The sequence below is a fragment of the Passer domesticus genome, chromosome 5 (genome assembly GCF_036417665.1).
Source record: "Passer domesticus isolate bPasDom1 chromosome 5, bPasDom1.hap1, whole genome shotgun sequence".
Lineage (NCBI taxonomy): Eukaryota > Metazoa > Chordata > Aves > Passeriformes > Passeridae > Passer > Passer domesticus.
Window position 1 is genome coordinate 43161613 of NC_087478.1, and position 25253 is coordinate 43186865.

At 40.4% G+C, this 25253-nt stretch overlaps 2 protein-coding genes and 1 long non-coding RNA gene across 7 annotated transcripts in view; 1 reads left to right on the forward strand and 2 right to left on the reverse strand.

Annotated features, from left to right (window-relative positions):
• Positions 1-6632, reverse strand: part of FGD6 (FYVE, RhoGEF and PH domain containing 6) — a 72115-nt gene extending 65483 nt beyond the window's left edge. The window contains exon 1 of the mRNA XM_064419741.1: positions 6443-6632. Within this exon, the coding sequence (XP_064275811.1) occupies positions 6443-6455 (13 nt within the window). The 5' untranslated portion in view covers positions 6456-6632. The remainder of the gene's footprint in view (positions 1-6442) is intronic.
• Positions 6633-6801: 169 nt separating this feature from the next.
• The window catches only part of VEZT (vezatin, adherens junctions transmembrane protein), a 48648-nt gene continuing 30196 nt past the window's right edge, over positions 6802-25253 (forward strand). For 4 of the 5 annotated variants that reach the window (XM_064419758.1, XM_064419759.1, XM_064419761.1 and 1 more), the window contains exons 1-2: positions 6802-6945; positions 20979-21113. In XM_064419758.1, the coding sequence (XP_064275828.1) occupies positions 6910-6945; positions 20979-21113 (171 nt within the window). In that variant the 5' untranslated portion in view covers positions 6802-6909. Of the gene's footprint in view, positions 6946-17522; positions 17623-20978; positions 21114-25253 lie in introns of all 5 variants that reach the window. The other variant, XM_064419760.1, reaches the window with a different exon arrangement.
• Positions 14673-24029, reverse strand: LOC135300381 (uncharacterized). The gene is made up of 3 exons (XR_010362270.1): positions 22792-24029; positions 17992-18102; positions 14673-15236 (listed from the first exon to the last, which is right to left on the reverse strand). It is a non-coding gene; the product is annotated as an uncharacterized LOC135300381 (long non-coding RNA).

Sequence of the window (25253 nt, forward strand, 5' to 3'; positions counted from 1 at the left end):
GGATGAAAAACACAGTTCTACATAACAGTGCTCTAAAAGAGACAATTTTCCATCCAGAATAGAAAAAAAATCTAAGTAGGAGGCAACTGTTATATATAAAGGTGTAAGGAATGACTGGAAGTCATATGAGAATGACTTTTGCTAAATGGCAAGCAAAAGCAAGGTAAAAAACCAATAAATATAATCAAGGAAATGTTATAGAGCAAATGCATGGGGTAGTTAGTTGTTTGGACAGTGGGCTTTTTCCTGGTGCCATGTGGAACTAGCTATTCACCTAAGGACAGAGATGGTCGGTTATGCTTAGGAGAGAAAAAAATTGAAGAGAGTTCGGAAATCATTGTACATAGTTATTTTACGAGAGCTCCACGCAGGTCTGAACCTAAGCAGTAAATAATCTGCTAAGCATAAAAGATGAAGGGAGTTGAATATATTTCTGTACATAGCACCTACCAGACTGTTAGTGAAATGCAATGTCACCTTCCAGCAACCTCAGAAATAACTACAGAAGCATCCAAGGTCTAAAAAATTATGTTTCAAATCCCAAGGAAGCTCATCCTGGTTAATTTAACCAAGAATTTAAAAACTAAATGGTAATAGAATATATACTTACACACATGTGAAAGGTTTTGGGTAACAGATGGCTCTTGAATCACAAAAAAAACCTCAGAACCAAAAAAAACCCACCTAACCCCTGATGAGATTCCATAGCTGACCACTGAGGTTTGACATGTTCAAACTAGAAACAAAGCTCTAAAATTCTTATGAAACCTGAAATATCTCACCTAGTATTGTGGTGGAGCCACAAACACTTACAGGCAACCTAAATTCACTTTCTGACATGTGTAGAATTTCCAGAGGGAACTTTGGACTAGACATTGGATTCTCTAGCCTGTCATACTCAGGAAATTAGAGAATCACTACGATTTTCCCCACTCCCACCTCATTTCTCAAAGAGAATCCCTGCATCCAGGGATTCCAGTAATAAATGCAAATCTGAGTAGAAATATAAAATTTGATTTGCATAAACAGATGAAACGTTTAGGAGCCAGAGAAACTGTCAAAGATATAGCCTCCAACCTGTTTGACTATGCAAAGGAAGAAATCTATAAATAAAATGCCTAGCAATACTGCCATCACCAACAGGAAATCTGCTGCTCATGGAGGAACAGCCAATACCATGCTCAGTGCTGAAGAAAAAAAAGTGCTTAAAAATACCAACACCTAACCCCCTTAGAAAAAGTAGATTTAAAGGGCATTCTTTTTCTAACAACAAATTGCCATTAGCACCACCTGTGCAGATCAATGCACGTGCTCTTTGCCTGGCTTCAGGTCACAGCACAGAAACAGACATTCATCCTCTGGTGAATTACATCCTTCAGCATGCTGAGGAAAAAGCAACACCCGTTCTCATCCTGCTGATCTCCTCTGTGACCAACACCTGTTATTGCCTGACTGGTAAGTGCTCCTGTTCTGCCTTTGATTTGTTTCAGAGGAGGATGAGAACATCCTGAAACAACTTCTACTCTCAATCCTTTGACCCCAAAGTGCTGCCCATTTCTGTTCTTCAGATGACAGAATTTGACAACAGAGGACCTCACTTAAAAACACTTGTGTGTCTATGCTCTATCGTGACAATGAAGAGAAAAGCCAATAAGATAATGCAATCTTAAGTATTATTATTACACAGCTTTAAATCCTTCTCAAAATCTTATCTCTTGTTCTCTTCTCTGCCCTACATAGCAACAAGGAGAAACAATGATATATGAAGGTGAACTGAGGCAAACAAGCAAATGGAACTACCCCTTCTGCAATAAACCCTACTGTTGCTAAAGGAGTGCTTTTCCCAGGTAATTTTTATGCCAATTCCTTTGAGATCATGCTAACAACTTTCATATTTAGGAACAACAAAAGAAAGGAACAAGTCATGTTAACTTGCACCTGTCCATGAAAAGGGGACAAATGGTTCTAGGCACTATCAAGATGATATTACTTGATATTCCTTTGCTTACAACGCTTCACATGAACAGAGGCTCCCCTCATGGTATTCAGGATGCCCCATGGGACTATCTCAAGTCACCTGGGCAAGATCCTGCAAACTACCCTAAAGCAATGTCCCTTCTGAACCACAAAACAGCAGGAAGAAAGTAAAACAATAAATCAGTGTGGAATCAGATTTTGACAGCAACTCAGCCTAAGCTTAAGAAAAGGGTACACAATCAAATTACTACAGGGTAAGCAAAGGTGTGAATTTAACAGATCAGCTACTTTATAGAAGCTGGTCATATGAATACTCCTGTCTTACCACACAATTTATATAGCAGTTTATTCCTTTTCACCTATAAGGTTACAGACATTTCACATACTACTTGACAAATCTATTTCACACACACACTAGGAAAAGAAAAGGGCTTCAAACAGCTACCATGCAGCAGCTGGCCCAGAGCAAACATAAGCATTGGCTTTCTTGTGGCACCTTGTTTACATGTGCACTGTATTCTCAGATAGAGCAAATCACATCTGTAGGCTACATATGAAAATAATGGGATGCCCTGAGGGTACCTACCAAGACATCAATGTGCTGCTTTTTCTCACATGAAGGAAGAGCTTGCTCCAACAGCCAGTTTGATGTTCCTGAGACTATTTTGGGCACAAAACACTACAACTCACCGTCTTGAAACAAGAAAGCCAATCTGGCTTTTAAAGAACATGCAGGGAGAAAGATACTGCTTATGTTTGGGATATGCTGAGAGATTATTGCACTGGCACTCAATACACACTGCAGAAAGAAACAGATAAAGTATTCTAAAACCCCTGTTCTCCAGCAGCCTAAATTTTAAAGACTCACTACAAGGCTTTTCAGGTCAATTACTTTGTTTTCAGTTACAAAAAGAAAGTTTCATTAGGTAAACACCTCAAAAAAGTATTGTGAGATCATTAATTTATTTCCTGCAAATGTTTATTTATTTTCTCATTATGGAGAGGCTCTGATTTTCTCAGGTGCCACAATGCTCAAAAGAAACAAAAAAAGGACTGAGTCATAACATCCCGGAAGATAACACATGTAGTTTTTAAAGTACAAGGGAAAACTAGTGCTTTCCAAGCCACTAGTTTTAGAAAACATCCTAATTGAACTGCAAAAGGAAAACATCCACTTCAAAATCTTAGGCTGTTCGCTGACTTATTGAAATAAAACAGGAAAGTTAGGGATAACTTCAGAGTAAGGACAAGAGATGAATAAACAACCTTTTAAGATCACATGCAGAGACAGAGCTGAGTAACTCTAATGAGACTTGACACGTTCGAGGGTTAAAGGGACATTAAACGCTGCAGGCCTCATTTTTTTTCAATCCTTGAAAGCAATGAAGTTTGATTGGAAAAGTCATGTTGATTTTGTTTATTCTGTTCTTGCTATGTTTTTTCCATTTGAACTACATTTCTGACATTAAAATACATTTTTCTCATTGTTGTTGTCAAATCCAATTTCAAGCGTAAGCTATACATTCTGACCACATTAAATAAGCTCTATAGATTCACATATAAGGACTGTTTCTTCAGCAAGAAATAATAAATGTCAAACTCATAACTCTGAGCTTTTGTTTTCTCCTTTTAAAGGCAAAGCACATACTTGAAGCCAGCATAATACTTTCAGGCAGAAAACGAGTAAATGGACATTCATTGGCATATGTATGTAGTGTGTATATAAATATATCTTGTGCAGTGCATGAGAAAGCAATGTCAGGAGTAGAGCTGCAAGGGAAGACTGAAACCAGCATATGGGTTGATCACTACAATGAGATAACCTTCAAATTATATAGAAGTAGTTTTAAAAAGTGCTATAGTTTCTTAGCTGCAACAATTCCAGACTTGCATATATATTTTAAAACATGTAAGCAACAGCTGTGGCAGAACTCCATCACGGAGTTCTGGACTGAGATGTAACTGAAACAATTCTGTAGAGGAAATAGAAAAGATACACAGCAAGACATTGACTATGCACTGCATTATTTAGAAAGGCAGAAGGTAAGCTGGAGCAAGGTTAAGGCTGGGTTACCAATCTCAGACCTTTTGGAAGTTCTGTCTTTGGGGAGAAGCTGTGTTTGAGGTTTCTCCCCACACCACAATCCCCTCAAGCAGCTCAGTATTTCTCTTAGAGAAAGCCCTGCCTATCAAGCATACACCTGCAAATGCTACTTTGAAAAAATTAAAGCAATACAGATGATGGTGTACCACGTTACTTTGTCCTAAAGATACATTAAAAGAAGACCCAAGAGAGGCACTTAGGCCCTTCAAGTCAAACTGAAGGAAAGATTTCTAGCAGTTCAAGTTCCACCTGAAGCCTTCAAACACAGTAACTTTTTTACAGAAATGCTTTATACCAACCCGTTGTCAGAAAACTGCCTTACATAGCACAAACCAGAGTAAGAACTGAATTCACAATCAAATAATTTCAATGTAGGAAATAGATTCTATAGATCAAAATTCAAATACAGGAGTTGTTAAGTTTTTATATGAACAATAGCTTTATAAAGAATGCCTACATATTACAGGCACTAAGTTCTGCAGCAATAACAAGAGAGGGACAGTAAACCTTCAGAACTGTCTTGTGGCAGTCTTCAGCCTTTTCATACCATGCCTAGGAACTCCTTAAGTGAAATGTCAAAAGCTGTCATGATGCTGTAGCAGGATCATGAATCTCTAATCTCGTTTCACCTGTTCCCCATGTATTTTATCTTCACATAATACATCACAAACAAAATACTCTTCATCCCCTCTTAAATATCCCTCATATTCCCTCTTTCTGCCCCAGTACTCTTTATGCCTCACTCTTGAAAAACTTGCTGAAATTTAGATTTGCCATGAAACTGTCCCACTTTCTCTTCTGATATTCCTCAGTATCCCTTTTAGCTTTTGCTTACTTTGTTCACCAGAACCCCTTTGTCCTCACCTTCCCCATAAACACCACCACACTGTACACTTAAAACTGATTTAGTCACACCACCTAAGATCTAAAAGTCCTGAAATCACTGTACACTACTGAAAATCAACCCAACTTTCTGAAACTTAGTACCGTATCAAATTTTAACAGCCCAGCTCTTGAGCACCCCCTAACATTTATGTGCACAGCTGTTTAACTCTTAAAAGATCAGTGTGAACTGCACAACCAGTGGCACTGCTGAAAACGGGAACATACAATGCAGCCGGGTAAGCAGAGATAACCTGCTTCATTACATACTTTTCAAAATCTAAACAAAATTAGTTCTGCCAAACATATTAAAAATGGAAATGTTTGAAATGAAGCAGAAAGATGCATTAAATCGCTTTTCATTTTCCAGTAAATTTTGTTTAGTTATGAGGGCTTGGATAACTTAATTAATGCTTGAGTCAGTAACAAGTTGATATACCTGAGAGGCAAACACTGAGAATTGGGTTGATATTTTTGCTTGATAACTGTGTATTGCCTTTTCTTTAGAACACCCACCACCACCCCAATCCTACAGGAAGCACTTTGCTGCTTCCCGTGTAACCCTACAATTAGCTGTGTTTCCATCCAATACATCATAATTTACACGACATGTTTTCAATGCAGAAACGACTCCTGTTCTTGTCTTCAGGCAGATAAGAAAGAAATCCACTATTCTAACAGATGTCTGAACAAAAGCGCTAAGTTAGCACACCACCGTGCAAGCTAATATAAACGGGAGCAATTCCCTTAAACACGGGGTTCTCTTGTTCTGAACCAAGAATTTGCCTCGGAGCTCTTTTAGTCGTTAAACTGGCAGCGGTCAAGAAACGGGGGAGGAAAGGTAAGGAAAGCACTGAAGTAGGTCAGTTCCAACCCGCAGCTGCAAAGGCCAGAAGCGAACGCTTTCCAGCAGCCCCGAGGGGCTCCTGCGAGCAAGACCCCGGCCAAGGCAGGTACCTCCCGAAGCAGAGCCGCAGCTGGCAGACCCTCGCAGCTCCGCGGAGTCGGACGGAGCGACAGCCCAGCCCCGGCGCTGCTCTCCTGCCAGAGCCCGGCCCCGCAGGTTTCCCCGCCGGGAGCTCAGCCCGGCGCAGGGACCCGCTCGGGACGGCGAGCGCGGACCGGCTCAGCCCCAGCCCGGGCAGGACGTGCCGAGGGCTGCGGGGAGCCCGCAGCGGACCCCGGGAGGGCAGTGCCCCGGAGGGCAGTGCCCCGGAGGGCAGTGCCCCGAGCCGGGCGCGCCCCGCACCGCTCCGACCGCTCCCCGCGCTGCCCCCGGAGCGAGCCGAGGGCGCAGCCGGGACAGGGAGCGCGCCGGCGGCTCCGGCTCCCGTCCGGCGGCAAGAGCCCCTCAGCCCCGCGTCCCCGCCGCCGCGGGGCGAGCAGGCGAGGCTGTCCGGCCGCGGGGGCACGCGGACTCCCCGCCTGCCGCCGGCTGGGCGGAAACCGCCGCTCCCCAAAGTTTCCCCGGGCACTCACCGGCGGAGCTCATGGTGCTCCCCAGGCGCGGAGCCGCGCTTCCCCTCGTCCCTTACGCCACGGCCCCTCTGAGGGCCGAGGAGAAGGAGCCCATTGTTCCCCCGCGCCGCTACCCAGCCGGAGGAGCAGCCGGAGCAGGAGCAGCTCCCCCCGCCCGCCACCGCCGCATCCCACCCCGCGGCCGCGGCACACGGAGCGCCCTCACACAGCGCCCGCCCGCGCCCCCTACTGGCCACCCCTGCCGGGCCTTCGCCCCGCCCCGTCCCCGCTGCCCCGCCCCCGCCCCGCCCCGCCCCGTCAGCCCCGCCCACAGAGCGCTCAAAAGCGGGCTCTCGCTATGCTTTCTGGGAGCTGTAGTTCTCCCCGGCGCCAGGCGGCGCCCAGCGGGGCGGGGCTAGGCGGTCGGCGGCACGGCGGACTCGCTTTCCCAGCGTGCCCGCGAGGAGGGGGTGGCATGGCGGGCAAGGATGACACCGGAGTTCGACGAAGAAGTGGTGTTTGAGGTGGGCGCGGGGCGACCCGGCGCGGGCCGGGCCCGGGTGTCTTCGCCCCTCGTTGCGCCGCGGCCCCCGGGGGCGGCGGGCGCCGGGCGGGCCGGGCGGGCGCGGGGCGGGAGGCGGGCGCGGGGCCCGGCCCGGCCCGGGGCGGCGGACGGCGTCGGGCGGGACCGGCGAGAGCGGCGGGCCGGGGCGGTGCTCGGCGCGTCCCGCGGCCCGGAGCAGCCCGGGGCCGGCGCCGCGCCCTCCGCGCAGGCCGAGGGCGGGCCGGCGGAGCGGGGCCGGGCGATCCTTTGTGCGGCTGCCGCGCTGGCCGGCCCCGCGGCGGGGCGGCCGCCGTGGGAGGTGTGGCGGGGCCCGTGGCGGCGGGGCTGCCCCGAGGGCCGAACTGCGGGGTCAGCGCAGAGCGAGGCAACAGCTAAAAAATTCTGCTTCTGAGCCGGGGTCACTCGCGTTAAAGGCGTCCTTCCGCAGCTGTGCGGCCAGCACTGGAAGCGCTTCATCGCCGTAGTGTTTGTGTTATTACTGGAATTGCATAAACCCTGTCTAGCTGTACCACCTCTTGTTAGAGCTACAATATCGTCTTGGCCTTGTTGAAATAACAGTGGCTAAATATATCAGCTGTTGCGGTTTGGTAACAAGATCGGGTCTGTTTGCAGCAGGTCAGTGTAACAGTATCTTAATGGAGGGCGCACCTGGTGTTGCAGGTGTACAAAGTGGTTCTAGAGAAAGGCTGTCTTTAAAATTAGTTATTATTATAATAGCAATAAGGTTTCTCCTTCAACCAGGATGCAAAACACTCCTTACATAAGCAGTTATTGTTTTCTCAGCTGTGTAAGCAGTATGTCTTTAGTCTTTGGTCCATACCACAAAGTTTTGTGTTCATCCACAACCAGCCTTGGATCCTAACGATAAGATTTATTGTTTATGTTGCTGATACATTAAATTGCTTCCTTTCATACTATAAATCTGTGGTGAGAATTTATTTCACAAGTATAATGCCTGCCCTCTGCATTTCTATCTTCAGTAAAAGTGGTACTTGTTTTACAGTTTCACAGTTCTTCAGTTCATGCAGCAACTACTGTTTTGATTGAAAAAATTCTGCTGCACAGAGAGTAAAAGATCTCCTTGCATATGCTCTTCATTATTATCCTTGTGTCTTGGGAAAGGACTTCCCTCACTAATAAAGGCTCTTGGATACATTTACTGTACCAAGTGTGTACATCCATACACACAGGTACACTGAGTGACACAGTAACAGATCTGTCATATATTGTGGTACATCATAATAAAATCAGAAAAGAAGCAGCAGGACAAGTACAGGCTGTTTGGGTTGGCTGATTGGCTGGACTACAAACTGGGTGGGCTGCCAACTCATATAAATGGGTACTGTGAAATACACACCAAAATTATCTTCAGGAGTACTCAGCAGGGTTCCTGCTATTCTAAAATGAAGGCTTCACAGAGAATTGGGAGCCTACTTCACACACATGAGCCAGAGATGGGAATTGGCAAGGAGCCAAAAAGTATTGGGGTTTTGTATTTTTAATTTTTGTTTTCTTGGGTCCCTAACTCTCCTTGTTAATTATTTGCCATTTCTGGTAAACAGCTACATTTTTTCTGCACCTCAGTAGGTCACTTCCCATGTTCTTCAGCAATCACTGTTGCAAGAAGGCTTTTAGCATTTAGAGCTTAGTTCCTGTGAGCAGCTGCTTTCTCTGTGCATAAGGAGCTCCTTTCAGCAAGATACCAATGGATGTTATAAGGGGTGGTGATGTGCTAACAGAAGTGCAATCAGGAAAGAAGTGGTCTTTCATGTGCCTCATACCCAAAAGGATGAGGGGAAGCAAATGGGGTATATGTCATGTGTTCCATATGATGGTTATGCCCAGGCTATTTTTTGCATGTCCTTTTGGGTCATAGCTCTGTCCAGCTGGCCCTGAAGACATCAGTAACAGGTGTCCACATTAAAAATTTTGCAGCATCAAACAGTTGATGGCCTGCTGATAAATATTTTGAGCTTCCAATAATTTTTCTCATATCCAAGTATATTTTACATTAATTTATCTGTGAAGACAAAGAAGCACAAACACCACATTCCTGCTGTGGGAGAGCAGTGTTTTCCATCAAGTTCAAATGCCACTGCAGATCATCAGGACTGAACGATAGTAAGTGATGGGCAGTTACTCTGTCCACTAAATGCTGCCATATTCTGTCCAATTTATAAATTAGTGTCTGCAGCAGCCAGCAATTTTTATTCACTGACTCAACAGTCCCAGCACTTCAGTTCTTGCATTTGTTACAAGCAGTTGCTCTTCTAATTAAAATACTACAAACACAGTGGGGAGGAACAGAACTCAAGAAACAGAGAGGTGCCCTGATACATTGGGCCTGGGCTTGTCTAGTCAGCAGCATGACAAATTAAAAACCGTGGCAGTGTAGAGCAGATTGTACTAAACAATGGAGGAACTATAAATTGTGTTCTTTATTAGTGTCTATCTGAATTTATTAAGGGAGGTCATGAGATAACAGATTGATGTTAAGTTGCTTAAGATGAGTTTTTGTACAAAACCTGGAAGACCATCATGCTGCAGTCACAGTGTATCTTGGAATCCTCTGCAAATTTCCAGCGTTTTGTGTATTTGTATGAGACTGGAATTGTGTTAGGCTTTTTTATTGTTGTGTGGACAATGTGATCTCCTTCATTTTTTATTTTTTTTTAATGTATAAATTAAAGAAGCTTCTTGTTCAAACTAGCTAAATTTCTGCATCATTAGCCCAGTGGAGGGACTGTGTCAGGACTTAGATGATTTATAACTGCCACCTAATTTCTGACTGGAAATTTATTCATGGCCACTTCATTCCTCCTTGCACATCAGCTAATATTTTCCGTTGTCTTATATAGTTATCTGTCTCTAGAATTTACAAAATCACAGAAGCATTTAGGTTGGAAAAGACCTCTGAGATCAAGTCCAACCTTTGACTGATCACCACCTGATCAGCTAGGACCATGGGCCTCTTGTTTCTTGAACATCTCCAGGGATAGTGACTCCACCAGCTACCTGGGCAGTAGTGCTTAAGTCCTATTTCTATTAAGGAATTTCTCCTGATGTCCAACCTGAACCTCCCCTGGTGCAGCTTGAGGCTATGCCCTCTTGTCCTGGTGCTGCTTCCCTGGGAGTAGAGTTTGACTCAGATATAATATAAGAGGGTAACCACTCATATGTGTCCTTGATTTTACCAAAACTTCCAGAGTTTGTTTTTATTAGTCCCTCTGTGTAAGGGCTTGCTGTTGTTGTCTGCTGTTAAATTGCATGCCATTACCAATACCCACTTAAGGACTTCCTGTTCATTTTCTATTATGTTTCAATCCTTTTCTGCATATATGATGCTACTGGGTCTTATCAGGAAATGTCATTAGCAAGGTTTTTGATATAAGTTTAATTATGGTAAATATCAAAGCTTTTAAAAATGCAAAAGCTTTGACCAAAGACTCATTCTTTATGGACTCCATTAGTAACCTTCTGATCCAATGGCTTTCCAGTCAGTGTAGACCACTGTTATCTCTGCCATCAACATACTTGGTTCCTTTCCCATCTTTTTTATCCTAACTGATATGGCATGGTATCAAAAGTCCATAACCATACAGCATAGTGTAAAAACTTGACATAAACTTCCTGCATTTCCTTTATCTGTAAAAATTAGCTGTCTTGTCAAATAAAGATTTCAAGTAAATTTGGTACAACCTACCTATGGTGAACCAATGTGATATCTTCTTTGATGATCATTTGTTTTCTTCTTTGTCTTTGAATTTTGCAAGAAAGAATAATTATTCTCAGTAGCATGCTGGCTTTTGATCAAATTCATAGATGTGACATATTCTTGATTGCTTTTTCTCCTTTTAAATATAGGCACTATGCTTGGATTTTTTCTGCTTTTGAGTTTATAGATTTATTAAAAATCCTTTCTGTTGCATCTTTTATCTCCTGTGCCCATTCTTTCAGAACACTGGGATGAAGGTGATCCAAATACTGCATTTTCAGCTTCCAATTTCTGTTTTCAGCTGTGTAATTTGTCCTATATTTTAATGAGTTTGTGCAAGCTTGTTTTTTTGGGGTTTTTTTGTTAACCTTTGGATAGATATTCAAGCTGTGTTTGCAGAACCACAGAATGTTTGAGATTGAAAGGGACCTCTGGAGGTCATCTGGTCTACCTTGCACAAGTAGGGTCATGTAGAATCAGTGGCCTGGGGCCATGGTCAGACAGTCACCTTCAAGGGTAGAGAGAGATCTCACCCACCTCTCTGGGCAACTCAGTCACTCTCACACCAAAAAAATTGCTTGATGTTCAAAGGGAACCTCTTGTGTTTCAGTTTGTGCCCATTGCCTCTGGTCCTGTTACTGGGCACTGAAAAGTGCCCATTTCTCCAGTCTTTCTTTGGATATGAGACCCACCCTGAAGGTTCTCCAGGCTCCCCAGTCCCAGCTCTCGCAGGCTCGCCTCATGTGTGAGATGCTCCTTCCTTCAGCTTCACCCAGACCATTGCTGAAACCCCAGAAAGTGATCCTTACTGTGTCAGAGCAGTTCTGGTAGAGGGGTTGTAGGTTTTCTGTTTTAATTCTGTTATTTAGAAGAAACTTACTCAGAGTACACAAATACATAATTTGATGCACACAATATCAAACTGCCACCACCTTAGATTTTTTAAGGGCTTTTGCATATGTAGTGCTTGAAATACCAAGCTTTGTGTCAGAATTATGTACATGTACAATTGTGCAGTACTGAATTAATTTCATGGGCATAAAATCTCCATTTTTAAATTTTTTAATTAGGAAAGAAATATTTTCTCACTTGAGACATTGTTTTAATTAATTCATGAGTCTTGTGCCATTCCTACAACCATTTTTGTTCATATTATTTACTTAATATTGCTATTCATTAGCTATTTCAGTACTAGTAGAAAACATGTTAAAGAATAGCTGGCTCTGTGTCATGATGGTTGTATCACCGTGGAATCTAATGTTTTATTCTAGATGTAGAGGATCTGATCATTACTGTAACTCCAGACTTTTAAACTTGGGATTGTTTGGCCCAGTAGAAGTCCCAGACTGAACAATACCATACAAATCACTGCTTCTGTAGGCATCAAACCAAGATGCTGCTTAGTGCTGAGGGGCACAGAGGATGGCTGCATGTAATGTTCTGATCCACAGATTTCTGGATTGCAAAGAGATCCTAGGAAGAAGCACCACCATTTCCCAGCATGATACACTGCATACAGAACAGCCTTTAGCTGATGTGTTCTCCACATGCCTACAATAGTAAAACATGTCAAAAATATGGTATTTCTTAGAATACTGGTGCATCACTAAATGTTCAAATCCTTATCTGAGCCCTTGCAAACCATATGTTTAAAAGGTTGAGGTTTTATCAAAACGCTCAGTCACATGTTTTCACAAATGCTTTTTTCACCTAAATAAACTGTTCTAAAATAATTTTGTTTAAAAAATTAAACAAAAAACAAATGAAAACCCCAGGGAATCTAACTTCAGAAACTTCTTGTTGTGATGAGAATTTTAAGTCACTTTCTTTCAAAAACCTGAAAACTTTAGGACTTGGAAAATAATGGGGTTTTTTTGTCAAGCATCAGACTTGTAATGCTGAATTCTAAAAAATAATGTCTCAAACACACATTAGGAAAAAGAAGCTGAAAACCAGTATTCACGCACCTTCAACAGTACTGTCAGTAATGCTGTCTTAGAAGGATTTTTGTCACTGAATATTGGGTGAACTAGAGATGTAGTACTCTTATTTTTTACATATGCATTCATATAAAGCTAGTTCTAAATACACACTCTGTCAAAGCCACAGTTCACTTGTCATTCTAATGAACTGGTTTTGGGACTGTGCTTTGTCTGCCTGAAGTGTGGGCTGTTGGCAGAAGAGGTGTTTGGGCTTCACTCCTCTTTGACAGTTTATTCCCATCCTCTTCTTTATGCTGGCACCTGGATTTGTGGGTGATGCTGCACAATAGCTCAAGAGACTGATTAGACAAACTGACTTGGCTAAGGAAAAAAAAAAATCCATCCTAGTTTTTTTCCTATCAGATTATTTCCTGTTCCATCTCACCACTCAGCTGTATAAATTAGAACATCAGTGTTCTAAAGTGGTACTCACTGGCAATGGCAGATGACAGTGACCATGTGAGAGCAGCCTGGGGAGATGGCTGTGCTGAGGATTGCAGTGTACTGTACCAGCACTTGGGCTGGTGACCAGTGGGCTGTTTCAGATATTTTACTTCTCAGCAATTTGCTCAGTTGAAGGGGAGGACACACTGTGCTCCTTTTCATCACATGACTGGGAGCAGGTGATACCACAGAGAAAATAAAATAAAGTGCAAACTTAAAACTATGTAAAGAACAGTCTCGTTGTTGCCGAGGTCAAGTCAACTCATCAAGCATTTCTGGATATGAGAAGAGATAGATTAAAGTGTTACATGGACCATATAGTGTGTAAATCTATATTGGCGTTACTGTTTTTAATAGAAAATTTTAAGATGAAAGTACATGATAATTCAGAGTAAACTTTGAGGTCTATTTTTTAATCCTCCTCTGTATTAGTTGCTCTGGAGTCATGCACAGAGAGTTAATACTGCAGTACTCTTATAGCTTCAGGTCATGAATCAACTTTCTTGAGACACTGGTATAGAAAGAATTGCTTAGTATAGTTTTCTTTTAATCTTCATAATGTGACTGTCTTTTGTTTCTTGAATGCCTTTCTCTTCAATAAAGACGTTTGCACAGTGTGTTGTTGTGCCTGCTGCTCTCTGTGAAGAGAGCTGTGGCCACATGTCATTAGGAGTAAGAATTGATGTGATCTGTGGTAGATAAGTTGATTATTTGGAGCTAATGTTTTAAAGAGGTTTCAAAAATGTATCAGAAATATTTCACTAGTTTACTAGTCAGATGCATTTGTTTAATTAATTGAGTTTTGAATGTAAATGAAGGAGCAAATCTGTGAGTTAGTGACTGGTATAAAGCAAAGCAGCCTTGCTGTATCATCAGCCTAATCTGATGAGTGACTTCCCACCCAAAACTCCAGGTGCAGAGTTGGCTGGCTTCTTACCTTGTCCTTCAGGGAAAGTCATGCTTACCACTTTTACTTGCAGTTTTTCCAGTATTTTTTATCACTGTCAGAAAGGACCTGCTCAGCTTTTCACCTGCATTTGCAGGTCCACTTTTGAATGGATAAACAGTGCAGAGCTCTCGGTGAATTTCAGTGCTTTGTCTAGTATGTAATGGTTTTTTTCTAATGCTTTTCCAGGATGGCAGTAAAGTGCAGCCACCTGCTGTACAATGCAAAGGAAAGAGAATTCCCACGTCAGAGATACAGTGATACAGAAATATACACAGGCTGTAAAACTTCCCAAACTCTTGAGGACACATGAGTCTATGCAAAATAGGTACATATAATGGAATCACAGAATATGCTGAGTTGGAAGGGACCCAGCTGGGTCATTGAGCCCAACTCCAGGCCCCATGCAGGACACCCCAATAATCGCATCACTGTCCTGAGAGCATTTTCCAAATACTTCCTGAATTCATACAGGCCTGATGCCATGGCCCCCTTTCTGAGAAGCCTGCTCCAGTACCCAGCCACCCCCAAGGTGAAAAATTCCCTCCTGATATCCAACCCAAACTTCCCCTGACCGAGCCCCATGCCACCCCCTCATACCGAGTTCTGACACTGGCCAAGATATTGTGCATCAAAAAATATCTGGGAACAGTAATAGATTAATAGCTTTAAAGTAGTTGTCAGAGCCTACTTGTAAAGCAGATGATACAGTAGTGCTGGAGAACCAAGGTCTGTGCTGCTGTGGCAGTGAGAGCAGAATAGGAAATCTAAATGCCTCTTTGGCTGCCTTGAAGTCATTGTCTAATACCAGCCGTGTCAGCAGCGCCTGGCTCTTTGTCAGCCGGGCTCAGGAGGGAGGTGGTTACCAGCCAGGAGAATATGACCAAGGCTTTTAAACACCAGTGCTAGGAAAGTCTTATTAATGGCTGAATATGAGATCAATGTGCAATAATTCTTTCAAGCAGCATCTTTTTAAAAGCCTTTAGCAATCTGTCATCTTCATCTCCCCCCTCCCAGTTAGAAAGCCACATTAGTCAGGAGAAATCGCATGATCCTGGGAAGTTTCAAACTGCATCCGCTGATGCTGTGAGGAAAATGCCTCTGTGCAGGGACACAGGTGCAGTTACACTGACAGCTTCTTCTCATCCTCATCTCGGATCATCCTGGAGGGACAAGCAGAAAGAAACGGGGAGGTGGGCGACATTCTGTCAGGTGCATGGCAGCAGTACCAAAGAGAAAAATGGAATACGCTCTTCCAGGAGACAAAGATCGCCCTGTCTGTGAGTGTTAGCTCAACTTCTTCAGATCTGTTTTGAGAGAGGGGAAGATTTCCATACTGGCAATTTGTTCTGAGTTTAGCCACCTGTTCAGCATACCTTAGCCTTTGCTCTCATTCTGGTAGAAATGTTTAATCTTTTGGGGTTTTAAACTGATAATTCATAATTGTAGTTATTTTGGAAATGGCTTAAGCTTCCATAGTATTTTTGACGTTGTGGAAACCTCAGCTTTGAACAACATCCATAATTTAAGAGGAGATCTTTAAGCCTTTTTTCAATGTCATTAAATACTACTTATAAGGTTAATCTGTTTAATTAGCTACTAAGTGGCAAATTGTGTGACAGTAAAGAACATGGGTGAGGGAAGCCCGTGTCTTTATTGGAGAAATCCTGAGTCATTTACTTCATGATGCATCAGCAAAAATAATTGGGTGTGGTTTTGATTTTCAGCTGCTATTGTAACAAGGCTATAAAAGCTAAGAGTGTCTTAGTCTCTGATATGTGCTTGCAAAGGTTTTTCTCAGAATACACACAAAATGCCTCAAATATTTAAGTGTGGTATCTGTGCTTGCAAGGCTGTAATAGATGTAAGTATTTGAGTATTTATCTATCAAAAGCAAAGTGTTTTCTGAGGCTAGGGAATTTTCTATTAATACAGCCTTTCCATCACGTAGTAGTAAGCGATGTTATGTTTGATTATATTTCAGTGTTTGCCTTGATTTTGATTTTTTAAAAATTTTTACTGTCTTATAATTGCAGACACAATGCTTAGTCTTCACTTTAGATGATGTTTTTTCCTAACCCAGCTCAATGCTCTATTAAAATAAGCACTGGGGAACTGTTAAAGACCCACAGTAATTTAGTGGACTGTTCTTTAATCCTGAAAAATATATCTTGGGTTTAGAATGAGTCTCAACCACTTTCAGCAATGAAAAATGGAGTTCTAATTAAATATATGTTTGTGAGTGAAATAATTTTTAGCAGTATGGATCTAAAATAAATATGCTCATGCAGTTGTGAATGAAGAGGAAAGGATTTTCTTTCTTGATTCTGTTAACAGGAGCTTAGATAAATCTGTACTGTACTGTAAATAGTTACAATTGAATGACTTTGCAGTATCACTATAGCAAATTAGAAAAGTCATGAAAAGATAAGTGGTTTTTTTGTTGCTGTTTTCTCTAGACTCTGCTGAGTCTATAGAAAACTGTTTCTTCAAACTTTGAAAAACCATGTTCCTACTCAGTACATCAGCTGTTTCTGACTATCTCACTTCACTTGTTAACAAGTTTTTTCATATATAATCTGTATAAAGTACACCAAAGAAGAATGGCTTTTAGTCTTCTCTCTGTTCTGGAACTGTTTCATTTCCAGCACTCATTTTGGACAATTAACATAATTTTTAAAAATGCACTGGCCATAAATGTAATCCCTGTCTCCTGTGTCTCAGAAAGTGACTTATAAGAAGCAGTAGCAGCTTGGAGGAAGCTTTTGAAATAAATACAGCATATTGCTGGAAAACCTTGTTTTGGTATCAATTACTTTAGATAATATTTCCTACCAGTAACTGATAGTATGATGGTAACATTAGAATAAGCTTAATTATTTTTTTAAATTTCCTTTCTACTTTTTACATTATTCATTACCATGTCATTCTGCCAGAGACAACTAGAAATAAATAAACAAACCCGACTGTCAAAAGGGAGTAATACTAATGATTCTAGTTATTATCTAAGTTGAGAGTGGTTAAAAGTAAAAATTCAAAAGTACTTGGAATAGATTCCTCTAGAATAATATGCTGTATTAATAGGAGGATGAGATTTTGTATTTAAAATTCCCTCTTTGTGCCATCCACTGAAACAAACTTGTCCCTTTACTTGCATTCTAATGTAAAAGCTTTCTCACAGGTCTAATTTTTTTTTTAATTACCACCTGTTACTGCTTGCAAGGATAAACTTTCTGGTGTATCCTGAATTTCTTGAAATAAAAGTGTGGTACTTATATCACATGCAGAAATGTAAAAGCTGATGTTCTTTTTTTTCCTTTTTAGTGTTGGACCGTTGTAAAAAGGAATGTATGAATTCTGGGCAAAGACGTTTTGAGGAAACAAGGCAGAGGCCTCCTATTTTCCCCAACCAAGAAGTGTATTTTTTGATATTATCATGATATTTGCAGGTGAAAGCAGCTGAGGTGACAGTGCTGATGAACAATAGGATGAGTTGAAACTGAGGAACTTTTCTCACATTGAGAAGTGCATGTTCAAGAACATGTGCAGGTCTGCAATCTTTTTTATGGAAAAGAAGGCTTTTAGGAGTGAGAGGTTTGAGTAAGGATCTAAGCTAAAAACTTAGAGCTATAATTTGTGATACATAAGACACATTATGAGATTTAATTATTGCTTTTAGAGCTTTGTGAGGATGAAACATGCTTTGTAAGCATTAAGTGTAGTACTTCTGTCTCTTGTACTGAAACACAGTATACAAAATAGGATATTTTAATGGTATCACATTGCAATTGTATAGTAGCATAATTAATAATTTTCTATTCCTTGATAATATTGGAAATTCTGTATGAATGGCCACACATAAAATCTACCCTTCGACTTTTAAAAATTGCTTTAATGGATTTTCTAGACATTACTTACATGTCATGGGAGATATTATCTCTAGATTGGTAGAAACATCCTCCATTTTTTCCTCTTTTGATCATAGGCAACTATGAGTTATGCAGACCACACAGCTTTGCAAGTGACAGGCTAGTAGGAAATGAAATACAATAAATAAATAAATCGTGTGGGTTTATGTTAGCATAGACTAATGTATTTATGCCATCTGTAGTATTTCTAATAGGAGTGTAATATTCAGATTTTTCTAAGTGAAATGTGAAGGTGCCTGTGCTACACAAGAGACCTCAATCTTAATGGATGATTTTTCTGATTAGTTTGTTAAGATTCCTAATAATCTAATTTCAGAAGAGCCTCAACCCAATTCTTATTCATTGCTTTCTTTACCCACATCTTGCATTCTTCTAATGGATTCAGAAAGGAGAACAATGGTGGTTTTACTTACATAAGGAATTTTAGTCACAGCATAGTTCTTGGTCATTTAAGTTTATAAAAATACAGGATTCTTCCAATATGCAAATACGTTCTGCTAATAATATTTTAGAAAGAATGGAAGAGACAAAGCATATGGAGCCAAAGAAATCTGTTAGAGGAAGATTTTGTAGCCTGAGTACATTCTGAGAAACTGAAAGAGAAGACCCAACTGAAAGACAAGACCCCTTATCTAACTAAAGGAATAATATTCACATTAAATTTCAATTAATTTTTATTTCCAAAGCTAATGGTCAGAAAACTGATTTCCAGTTCTGAACAGGGATAAAAAAGTGTAAATTTACCCATTACAAGAGCATGTAAAAGCTTTCTAAGAGTTAATCAGAAGGGATTAATGTAAAACTAGTAAGGTGCCAATATTCTACCTTAATTACAAGAACAAATAAAATTATTCTTCCTAGCTAGGGGCTGAAGTATGAAATTTCATTAACGTTTGGAGAGATGATGTATTTTTTAATGTTTCTGTAGAAAATCTAATTACAGTTAGATGGAAGGTTGTAATGTAGCTAGGCAACCAGAAGAATTGGGCATTCTTACATCTATGCCATATTGCACTTACTAGTGATAGCTTTCCAAATTTTAAATGATTCAGTTTTCAGTGGATAATCTCTGTCTGTCTCTACCACTCATTCTGCCTTCCTTCATCCATTTTTGTGAGGAAATGGAACTAATCTAAACAGCAGTTTCTTGATCAACTTTTAAAAAAATTATCTCATCATGGACTCCAAAGAAAGGTGCAGCCTGAGATAATAGTAGAAAAACTGCTTGTTATTTTTGGGTTATTTTGCCAGCTGTCTGTATGTTGGTGAGTGCCAATAAAGTACAAGAACAGTGATGGCTGGCCTTGCTCATGGCAAGTATGGTCAAGATGATGGTCAGGTTTGCCAAGAGCCTAGATATGATTTCCTTGAAGTTCTGCCTGGAGCGAGCCTTATAACTATGATTTTTGAAGTAAACATCTCTGTTCACCCACTGCTTTGTGTCTTCATCTAAATGGGGAAAATTCCATGGTACCCTAGAAATTCTTGTGTGGAGGTGTGCAGGTTGTTCCAGGTGTGTTGGCAGTGCACAGCCTGGCTCTGTATGAAAGCCATTTTAAGAAGACAAGGTTATGCATATCTGTGCATATTCTCAGTTCTGTCTTGAAGTTATTAAGTGAATTTCACGGGGTCTTAAATAGAACAAGTATTCTAGTCTGTTAGGTGTTCTCCTCCATTTTAATTAAGGAGTTCTGGTAAAATAGCATGTTCTACTTAGAGAGAAGCAGCTGGTCCAGAACGGCACAGTTTAATTAGAGTTGGATGCATTTTGAAAAAGTGCTCAACCATGGAAGAGGGGTACTTGGAGAAAACACAGGATTGTGTCATCACACTGGAAATATTCTTACAAGGAAATGAGTCATTATCCTATCCTAGTGTTTTGCACAATCATTGTTATTGTGGGTGAGTGTGATTGTCTGTACCTGTGAGTTGGTATGAATATTTAAGTTTCATGTAATGACTGGATGCTGAATCTGTTGTGAGTAACTGAAACAGAGTAAACACAAGTATGATTTTGCATGCCTTAAATAGATAAGAGGGATTAAAAATAGGGTTAACAAAATTCCTGAAGGTAACAAGTTAATTTATTCAGCTGGTATGCATGATGGCTTCCAAGTTTTATTTCATGGCAGTCATTTTAGATTTGGCTGTGTTGATACATAGTCAGAGTTAGGTGGGCACCTTCACAACTTGCACCAGCAAGTTAATGATAGTCAGTGAAACAGTTAGTGGTAGGTGTTCTGTAGGTGGTTGTTTCTGCAGGCCTCCACAACTGTGCATTATTTACTGTAAGGTTTTTACATTTTATATACAGTATTTTGGTTGATAGTATGTTAACTTAAGATGTTGGTGTTCTTTTTATGCAGTTGGCTAGTATTTGCATACTCTGTTAATAAAATTTTTCAGAGGTCAAAATTAATCCCTGTCTAACTGGCTGTATCAGACTGATTGCCGAGAGCTTCTCTTAAAAATGAAGTCTCTTTATGTGTCCTGAACTGGAGAACTGGAGTTATCCTAGGTATTGCTTTTATCAAATGTGTCCTAGATACTGCCATATTTGTAGTTGTAAGCTGAAAAAATAAGAGTTAAGTAAATCTAGATACCTAGTGCAGATAACAAGAAGATATTTCACAGATATATAGATAAATATCTGATCATTCTAAATATCACTATTCTCTGGTGATCAGAATTCCATACTTTTTCTCTTTTATTAAGGACTGTAAGTCATTCGTTTTGCAGCAGTTTTTAAAGTTGAGTTGGTTTTTGTTTGTGCGCTGTGGAATTTATTTTTTTTAAGCCAGAATACTAGTACCATCTTTGGAGAGAGCAGAAGCCTTCTTCTAATTTTTTTTTTCCATTTCTCAATCCATTAATTACTTGCTGTGTGGTTGCTGAGTTCACAGTGGCGTTTTGTGGGAAACACGGAATGATTTTTAACACTGTTTTTATTTCTCCTTTTTATAACTCCCTTTTCAGAATTCCCCGCTATACCAATATCTGCAGGATTTGGGACACACAGATTTTGAAGTATGTTCCTCGGTGTCACAGAAGGCAGAGCAATGTGCAGCTGCAGAAAGCCAAAGGGAGCAGACTCTGCGTGCTGCCCAGAAGGTGAGCACTCTCCTGTTGCTGAGTATTTATCTTCTCACAAGAGAACTGCATTGCTTCACAAATAGGAGAAATCAGAACAGAGAGAAATCACTTCCTGTATTTAAAAACACAAAGGCAAAAACTCCCAGACAATGAACCTCAGCCCGTTATCATATCTTGAAGTTGTGGTTAATCAGTGTAGTTTGGAGTGTTTCTTTGCACTTACGTAAGCTGGGGAAGCAAGAAGCTTTGATAAATAATTTTTGAGTGTTGAAAATTATCTTATGTAGTGGATCTTATTATGTTAGCTGAGCATGACATTCTGGGAATAGAACCTGTAATTTTCTAGAACAGAATATTTATAGTTTCCAGCACTTCCCAGGCATTCAGTTGCTAAGTATAGCTTTGTCTTTGACAAAACATATTAAGAAAGAGGATTTCTGGGAAGTAGAAATGCAGTAACCAATGTGAATGAGATATTTGATGTGGATAGCTATTGCATTTCTAATAGTGATTGCTTCTATCACTGGTTACAAAGCAAGGCTGAATTTAAATCAGGATTTAGATCACCATTTTCTTTATTTTGAGCTACCTTTAAAAGTATTCATGGAAATATTAGGTCTACCACTTTTGCTTTTCAAAATTCTCAGCTGGCACTCACCATAACCCTCAAGACATCTCCTGAAAATATGTTTTCTCTTTAAAGTTAATGGCTGGTTTGTGGTATGCTTACACTGAAGATCCCTATTCTGACTTAGTGTAGGAAGACTTTGATTAAGTGTTCGTTTATTTATTTATTTATTTATTAAGTTTTAACATTTTTTCACAGTTAATTAAAAATAGGACGACACTTCATTGGTTGACACTCTGTTGGTTACTATGAAGTAATGCATGGACTGTCAGCTACATTATTTTGCATAGTTACTTTTGTGCCAGTCAGAAAATCAGTATGCTACTGTGTTTGTGTATATAATTTTCACTGAATTTTATACAAAAGTGCTGTGGGGTTAAGAACCTCAAAAGTATTAAGATATACTGCTTTTAAAAACCTCAGGTATTCTGTTTTTTTCCCCTCCCTTCCCCTCAAGCATTTTACACTTAGTTTTATTGTGTTGGCAGCAATTCATCCAGTATTGTGTCAGATGTAGAAGTAATTTTTCATGGTTTGCCTTGCAACTTGAAGGGAGTGGGTGTGTGAAAATGGGCTGTCCATTTCTTACAAACACTAAGTGATGTTCACATTGTCTCATCTCTGTCTAGACAAGGATGCATAGTAGAAATGAGGAAGAAACCTATGTGTAATTTTTAGTAATAAATTGTCAGAGGTTCTTCCTGCTGCAATTCCAGTACCAGTTGGGAAGAGTTAACACTTCTCTTTTGTAATTTGATGTCAGAAAGTCTGTTTTTGTCATTTGATTTCTGTGTCCCATTTTGGTAGGGTTTCTTAACAGGAAAGAAAATGAGGGAGAGACAGCTGGCCACACATTTAGAAAAGTAGACTGGATTTAGGAGGATCTGAGGCTTTGTTGCAATTTTTTATGACATACAGACAAATAATTTGCATTCCTATCCAGTCATTTCCTCAGTTTTACATGAGACTGTTACAATTTCCCTTCTCTTGGCCTTCACTGGCCTAGTCTACTGAAATGATAAAATATCTGGAAAATAAATGGTTTCTGTCTTCTGAATATGTACCTACCCACAGTCGTAATATAAAATTATCTTCCTTGAGACTTGATGTAACTATGATTACAGGGAGCAGATGCTGTTCCACACTGAGTGATTCCCAGGATGTGTATATCACTTTCCTTCTGTTCTGAAAAGCAAGTTTCCAAATGCCTTAAACACTTCATTAAAATAAAAATGTAAAAGTTGGGAGTATTGCTTTGGCTTTGAGTTGAGATTGTCTCCTCCTCTCATGTTCAGTCAAGTAGGAACCCTGTGCAGCTGAAAGCAGGTGACACGCAGCAAGAATTTGGCACAGCAAAGGTCTGCTTTGGGATCTTCAGAGACTGAAAAAACAAATCTGAGAAGAAAAAGAGGTTCCTAGCGACTGACAGAAATATTTCTGTTGTGTCTTGCTGTCCTGCCAAGCAGAGCGTGTGGTTCAGGCCTAAGGAAACTCAGAGGCACCAGCTGTATTTGAAGCACATCTTAAATACTTCTTAGGACATGTAGTTTTGGTGGTGGTTTTTTCACCTTTTTTTAATTGGATTATGGTCTTAATGAACTGTGAGTTAAAAAGCTGTAAAGGTGTTTTAAGGTTGTGTTGTAGGGGCTGATGAAATGCCAAGCTCCCATCTGAAGGATTATGGAGATGTGATTTAGCATAGGAATTGTAGGTGCAGTGTTCCTTGCTGTGCCAATCTCTGGAGAGAGTTACAGCTATGGTCCTGGTCTCATGATCACTTGATACTCAAAAGCAGTGCTAGTAAGAGCTCCGAGACTTCTTTTCTGAAATTAAATCCCATTTGGGTAATTCTGCTTGATCTTTACTGAATTTATCACTTCCCATTTACATCTTTCCTTTCTCAGCTATTTTCCTAGACTGCTGTGCATATCTGAATGTTTAAATTGATTATACTCTCATACCTTGTCCCACCTTAGATATGATGATATTTTGTCATTAGAAGAGAGCTGGTGCCGGAGACAACTTCTGAGAGTTGTGCAGGTGATCTGATGTGGGATGGCAGAGGGACCAGTCCTTTGCCTTTGCCTAGGTCTGCCCACACACTTAATGTGAGGTATTTCAGTGTGCAGCATTATCTTCTAAAGAAGAATTTCTCTACAAAAGAGAAATAGTCCTTAGAATTATTTTTTAGATTCAAATTAATTTACCTAAAATGTGCATGTACTATGCTAATATTTTTAAATGTTAGGAGTTATGCATCTTTGTTATTTAGTTTACAGAGAGCTTGACTGAGTGTTGTTCTAAAGCTGTAAGAATACTCTGGAAGCATTGGCAACATGACCTGACTTGTGTGTTGGTGAAGGTAGTTTTACTTGTCAGTAACACTCCCAATGGGAATGCAGATTGTGAGACACTATTCCAAGGATGTGAATTATTCAATGTGTGCTGTACTGTATTGGGTCACAGCCAAGACAGTGGGTTGTCTTGTTTTGTATTTTCAAGCACTGACTTGCCTGTTGAGTGTTTATGCAAGCTCAGATCTTTATTTTCAAACTAAACCATGGAGAATAAACTAAAAGATTGTTTATGTAGCATGCTAGACTTTTTTTCAGTATCTCCACAGTCTAGTTTAGTAAGGTGGTAGCAGTGCAAAACTATCCTTGGTATAGCTCTTTAAATGTTCATTATAAAAATCCAAAGACTTACAAAGGCTAAGCAGTTGAAAATGATAGGACTCAAGAAGCATATTCTTAAATTAAATGGATTACTCTTTCTGTACCCTGCTTTCCATGTACAGGGAAAAGTACTTTTCAGTGAAATACCTGTCTGAAATTCAAATGCAGAGCAAGACCTTCGTTCATTTAATTTCAATTTTCTACAGATTGTAATTACAAAATTTTATTTCCTTTTGCACTGCTCTGCAAGAAATTTGAAGGATGATCTTGTGCTGCAGTTAGTGATATTCTTCTGACTTATGTCATTGCCCTTGAGCAACATCAAAATACAATCACTTGGATTTATTCCATAGTCTCAAGTGTGAATTGCTGGGATAGCTCCTCCTACTAAGCCACAATGATGTCAGTGTTTCGGGAAGAGCTCTCATTATCAGATCCCTGTTACTGGTGTGCCTCTTCACTGACCTAAAAACACTTCCTTGTGGCATAGATCTCAAAATCTAAATGTGCACAGAAAGATGAGACATTTGTAAAGAAAAACTTGAGTTAGATTACTTGAATGGGCACCAAAATAAGTTATTTCAAAAATTGTTGAAGCATAAGAGCTTTAGGGAACAGTTCCTGATGTTAAGGCTGTTGTGCCCTGCCTTGCTGCACCAGACTGGTGGCACTGCCTTCCACAAGGGTGCCAGGCTGATCACAGGTTAACTACAGAACTCTGAGCTCCTGTTGCTTGGGTTTGTTCTTCTATTTCCCACTTGTAGTTAGGGGGAAAACCAAGACAAATACAAACAAGAAGGGAACAAAAAATGGGAAAAAAAAAACAAACAAGAGGGAGAAACAGAAGCTGTCACC